This window comes from Salvia splendens, chromosome 20 (assembly GCF_004379255.2).
Source record: "Salvia splendens isolate huo1 chromosome 20, SspV2, whole genome shotgun sequence".
Classification (NCBI taxonomy): domain Eukaryota; kingdom Viridiplantae; phylum Streptophyta; class Magnoliopsida; order Lamiales; family Lamiaceae; genus Salvia; species Salvia splendens.
Genome location: NC_056051.1, coordinates 3983425 through 3989186, shown reverse-complemented (window position 1 = coordinate 3989186; position 5762 = coordinate 3983425). Strand labels below are relative to the sequence as shown.

General features: G+C 38.8%; 1 protein-coding gene across 1 annotated transcript; it reads left to right on the top strand.

Annotated features, from left to right (window-relative positions):
* The first annotated feature begins 348 nt into the window (after positions 1 to 348).
* LOC121782845 (probable receptor-like serine/threonine-protein kinase At5g57670) lies at positions 349 to 5390 on the top strand. The gene is made up of 10 exons (XM_042180816.1): positions 349 to 840; positions 1929 to 2026; positions 2493 to 2745; positions 2836 to 3540; positions 3637 to 3885; positions 3966 to 4129; positions 4220 to 4299; positions 4380 to 4527; positions 4602 to 4751; positions 4822 to 5390. Exons 1-10 carry the CDS (start codon positions 684 to 686, stop codon positions 5092 to 5094), a joined length of 2277 nt encoding a protein of 758 aa, XP_042036750.1. The 5' UTR covers positions 349 to 683; the 3' UTR covers positions 5095 to 5390.
* The last annotated feature ends 372 nt before the right edge of the window (positions 5391 to 5762 follow it).

Here is a 5762-nt window from a genome sequence, read left to right as displayed (position 1 = left end):
TACATCAAAATGATCAATTACTAAAAATGAAAACACAATTATCTCCACTTTATTTCCTCTCACTTACTTTATTCTTCCACTTTAACATGCAAAATAAAATTACATAAAGGCCATCCAAGAAAATTGTCATCTTTTTTGGGACAGGAGTATATCTCAATGAATTTATATTTGTAAACCCATATGATTTTATTTGGTACTATCATACCAAATAAATAATATCATCACTATACTTATATTCATACCACTTGCTTCCTAGTCATACTCATTGCTCCTACCTCAGTACCACCCCACCCACCCCCCAACCCACCCAACCATAACCAAAAGCAAAAAGAAGAGTGAGAGAGTTTGGCCCATTTGAAGGCCGAAAAGCAAAGTATGCAAATCATAATAACACAACCAAAGAAATGCACCAATAGCTTCTAAATCCAAACCAATTTCTTTTATTTTAGTTGGGAAAGAAGCATATGATCTACTGAGCTCTGACATCCAACATATGCTCAAATCTTGGAAAACAAACCAAAAAAACTACTCCAAAATTTCAGTTACATACGAATAACCACCGCAAGATTCCACCTTTCCTCACAATCACACATATATAAGTAATCCCTTCTCTCTCTACATGAGTCTTGCGATTCCTTCCGTGGCTGAGACATAATCACACCCTCTTTCCCAACACTGCTCCGATGGTGGCTGCCGCCGCCGAAGACTGCTCCGGCGGGCGCACGGTGGTGGTGGGCGTCAAGTTCGACTCCTACAGCAGGGAGCTCCTCACGTGGGCTCTCGTCAAAGTCGCCCACGCCGGTGATCGCGTCATCGCTCTTCATGTTCTCAAGAACAACGGTGTGTGTGTGTTTTTCTGAAATTTTAGTGTTGTTTTGTCTGAAAATTCTTGCTCTCTGTTTTATCTTTTTTTTGTGGGATCATTGTGTTTTGAATAAAAATGCAGTCTTGCATTGAAATCATCTTAATTAAGCTAACTTTTACCCCCTTTTTCTAGTTTAGAGTTTATTTTATTGATTTGGTAAAATGGGATTGTGCAGAAATTGTTTTGTCTGAAAATTCATGCCCTCTGTTTTTTCTTTTTTTTGTGGGATCATTGTATTTTGAATAAAAATGCAGTCTTGGATTAAAATCAGCTTAATTAACCTAAATTTACCCCCTTTTAGTAGTTTGCAGTTTATTTCATTGATTTGGTAAAATGGGATTCTGAAGAAATTGTTTTTCCTGAAAATTCTTGCTCTCTGTTTTTATCTTTTTTTTTGCTCTTTGTGGGATCATTGTATTTTGAATAAAAATGCAGTCTTGGATTAAAATCAGCTTAATTAACCTAAATTTACCCCCTTTTAGTAGTTTGCAGTTTATTTTATTGATTTGGTAAAATGGGATTCTGAAGAAATTGTTTTTTCTGAAAATTCTTGCTCTCTGTTTTTATTTTTTTTTTCTCTTTGTGGGATCATTGTATTTTGACTAAAAATGCAGTCTTGGATTAAAATCAGCTTAATTAACCTAAATTTACCCCCTTTTAGTAGTTTGCAGTTTATTTTATTGATATGGTAAAATGGGATTCTGAAGAAATTGTTTTTTCTGAAAATTCTTGCTCTCTGTTTTTATTTTTATTTTTTGCTCTTTGTGGGATCATTGTATTTTGACTAAAAATGCAGTCTTGGATTAAAATCAGCTTAATTAACCTAAATTTATCCCCTTTTAGTAGTTTGCAGTTTATTTTATTGATTTGGTGAAATGGGATTCTAAAGAAATTGTTTTTTTCTGAAAATTCTTGCTATCTTTTTTTTGCTCTTTGTGGGATCATCGTATTTTGAATAAAAATGCAGTCTTGGATTGATATCTGCTTAAATTAACCTAAATATTTAACCCCTTTTAGTAGTTTGTAATTTTTTTTATTGATTTATTGAAATGGGATTGTGCAGAAATTGTTGATCGTGATGGAAAATCATCCCTTCTCTCTCTAGTTAAAGCTTTTGATTCAATTCTTGAAGTTTATGAAGGATTCTGTAATTTGAAGCAGGTAAAACTATTTTATCAGTACTTTTTGTTTCTGTATATTCTTGAAATGCCGTACTTAATTATTACACATTTGTTTGTTACAAAAATTATTGAAATTCATGGTACGAACTGACTGTGTTTAATATGATGAGTAAACTGTAGCGGTGAGGTGACCAATCTCAATTTTTGGTGATGTTTCACATAAATTAGACTTTAGGTGTTGCTACAAATTAGGTAGGATAGTATGTAAAAAACTGTCGGTGGATCTAAGCTGCTAGCTTCAAGAATTTATGATACTTTCATTTATGACAACTATGACTTTCATAAACCTCTGTGACCAATCTTATTCTATTTTCAGACATTCAGAACTAATTCAGAGCAATTTAGGTGTTTGTCTGATGACAAAAGGAGATATTTGGACCAAAAAATGACTATTTCCCCTTGCATTGCTTGAACTAAAAGTTGGTAATCTGATGCAAATAATGTAGGTTGATCTCAAACTAAAGATATGCAGAGGTTCTTCGATTCAGAAAATCCTCGTTCGTGAAGCTAAATCTTACTATGCGTCCGAGGTTATAGTGGGAACGGCTCAAACTCATCACACGATTCGTTCCTCAGCTTCTGTCGCTAAATACTGTGCAAAGAAACTGTCAAAGGAATGTTCTGTGTTGGCTGTGAACAATGGGAAGGTTGTGTTTCACCGCGAATCCTGTTTGGAAGCGTCACGTGTTAGTGTCAAAGGTAGTTTCTTGTTGCTCATGATTGTGTACTATAAGAAATTTAATGAGAACCTTTTGCTTATTGGTCTGCCTTTGATCTTAACTTGAGCAGAACTCGAACATAATCGTAGGAATGGTTTACTTTCTGCTCTGCAAAGATCGTTCAACAAGAACATCAAAGTGCTTAACGAAGGTGGTGATCCAATTAAACCAATGCTGCTGACATGGGGAGAAGGTGGCTGTGGTAAAACAGACTCGGTTGAGCAGAAATGCTCGATTTGCACGCCAGATTCAGTGACGTGGCATGAGTCGTGCAGGGAGGCAGGTGAGGTGCCTCCAAGGGATGAAGGTGAGAGGGATATGGATTCTTCGTTGGCGATTGTTCCAGTGAAGGAGCAGGAGGTTGCGTCCGGTTCAGTGTCATTGCTGCTAAAGGGATTGTCTGAAGTGAAGCCTGGTTGGCCGCTTCTTCGCCATGCCATGGTTCGTGACACGAGCTCTTCACAGATTCAGCAAGTGAGGCAGATCTCCGTGGTTCAGTGGGCGATGAGGCTACCGAGTAGATATGGATTGTTTATCGAGAATTCGACTAGGAAAGACTCTGACTCCTCAAATCATGACCAAGATCATCAACTAGATGGAGAGAGTGGTGCAATTGTTCCTGTTGGGAATGAGTCCGTGTCTGTTCCATCCAGCCCCGACTGCCTTTCAAGGCCCTTGCCGGAGGAGCTGAAGGGCCTTCACGAGAAGTACTCAGCCACGTGCAGACTGTTTAAGTTCAGGGAACTTGAGCTAGCTACCTCCAACTTCAGAAAAGGTTTTTATTTTTTGCTGAAAATTATATTTGGATTAGTCCTTTAATTTACATTTTGCTACTCCTATTTGACTACATTGTTGATCTGTCAAATTCTAGGAAATATAATAGGTAAAGGAGGCAGTAGTCAGGTCTATCGAGGCTGCCTTCCCGACGGGAAGGAGCTTGCCTTGAAGATCTTGAACCCTTCCGAGACTGCTCTGAAGGAGTTTGTCCTAGAAATCGAGATCATCACCGCAATACATCACAAAAACATAATCTCACTCTTTGGATTCTGTTTTGAAGGCAATCATCTTCTCTTGGTGTATGATTTTCTATCAAGAGGAAGCCTTGAAGATAATCTTCATGGTAAACTCAATCCACCAAAATTGATCATTATCTGTGTATTAATATCTCATTCCCTAATGGAATCGTCTTTTGCAAACTAGGTGACAAGAAGGATCCGTTCTCGTTTGGGTGGAACGAGAGGTATAGGGTCGCTATAGGCGTGGCTGAGGCTTTGGAGTATCTCCACAACAGAGAAGGGCAGCCTGTGATCCACAGAGATGTTAAGTCATCAAACATACTTCTATTCGACGATTTCGAGCCTCAGGTGATAAAACTATACTAATCAGCTAAAATTTCATTCCCTACTTATGAATTGGTTCAACACTGACAAAATTCTATTTGATTGCATTTTCAGCTTTCCGACTTTGGGCTTGCTAAATGGGCATCACCGAATTCAACTCACATAACGTGCTCTGACGTTGCTGGCACGTTCGGGTTAGTAACTTTTCTCTGCTCAAAAGCATTCTTGGACTAGAAAACAGTGTGACTCAACATGTTTTTCTGCTTCTGCTTAGATATTTGGCTCCTGAGTATTTCATGTATGGGAAGGTAAATGAGAAGATAGACGTCTACGCCTATGGAGTAGTTCTTCTTGAGCTTCTCTCGGGGAGGAAACCGATAAGCAGCAACTGCCTGAAAGGACAAGAGAGCCTTGTTATGTGGGTAAGTGTATGTTCTTAGGCAGTCTTGTTTAACTTTGACAGCAAATGTAAAGATTATTTACAATGATTCGACAGGCGAAGCCAATTCTGACATCGGGCAAGTTCACCACGTTGCTTGATCCGAACCTAGGAAGCAACTATGATGATGATCAAGTGGAGAGGATGATTCTAGCTGCGTCGCTCTGCATCAGACGTGCACCACGTGCTCGACCCCAAATGGGCCAAGTAAGCGGTTCTAGTGTTCGTCTCACTCCAAGAAAAGAGTTAAAACTCAACGCTCCTTTGTTGTTGGCAGGTTTTGAAGCTTCTCCGAGGCGATCATGAGGCCGTGAAGTGGGCTAGACTGCAAGTGAACGCTTCTGAAGGGCCGGTCCACAGCAATTCCGTGGAAGGGTGTGATGCAATAGACGACGAAACCATGTCGCAATCCAATTCTATGCAGTCCCACCTCGACCTTGCAATGCTAGGCGTGGAGGAGGACTTGCTCTCCGTGAGTAGCATCGAGCAGAGGGTTTCCTTGGAAGATTATCTACGAGGCAGGTGGAGTCGCTCTTCCAGCCTTGACTAACCGTGTTTTCTTGCAAAATGCAATGAGAACAAAGGGGAAAGGAACTCTAGTAGTGTGTGTGTGTGTGTGTTTTGTTTGATGGTTGTATGTTGGCATTTGTTACTCATGGTGAATGTGGGCTTGGATGTGAGGTTTGTTTGTAGTTTTGTCCTCCTCCTCCTCCTTCCCTTAGTAGTTGTGAGAGTGAAGCCATTCTTTTTTTGTTTTTTTTAATCAGAATATTTAGGTTTTGATTCGGAAAAACCATCTAAGTGTACTACATAATAATAATAATGTGGTCATATTCTTCTTCTAGACTTCCATGCCTCCTCTCTTATATGTATCTATTTCTCAATTTGTGAATGATTGTAACATATCACGATGGCCATGTTGTAGTGATGGTGGCCGAAGCTTTTAGATTTTAGATGTCAAAACTCCACCGCACATTCTAAATTACTTAGATATATAATGTGCTTATTTCCTTTTTACTTTGAAAACGACCTAATTATCTTTTGAATAGCCTAATTTTACAATTCTCATGTTACTTGTTTTTTTGTTCCACTTAGTACAAAAATTTACGTGATACTCCCTCCGATGAAAATTTATCACTTATTTTTATTTTTGTCTGTCTCCAAAAAATGGTCGCCTTTCACTTTTACTATTTTTTGTAATAGCTCCACATTCTACTA

Coding starts and splice junctions, on each gene's coding strand:
- LOC121782845 (XM_042180816.1), top strand. CDS start 684: ATGGTGGCTGCCGCCGCCGAAGACTGCTCCGGCGGGCGCACGGTGGTG. Junction 841..1,928: donor TCATGTTCTCAAGAACAACG/GTGTGTGTGTGT, acceptor GGGATTGTGCAG/AAATTGTTGATCGTGATGGA. Junction 2,746..2,835: donor GTCACGTGTTAGTGTCAAAG/GTAGTTTCTTGT, acceptor TAACTTGAGCAG/AACTCGAACATAATCGTAGG.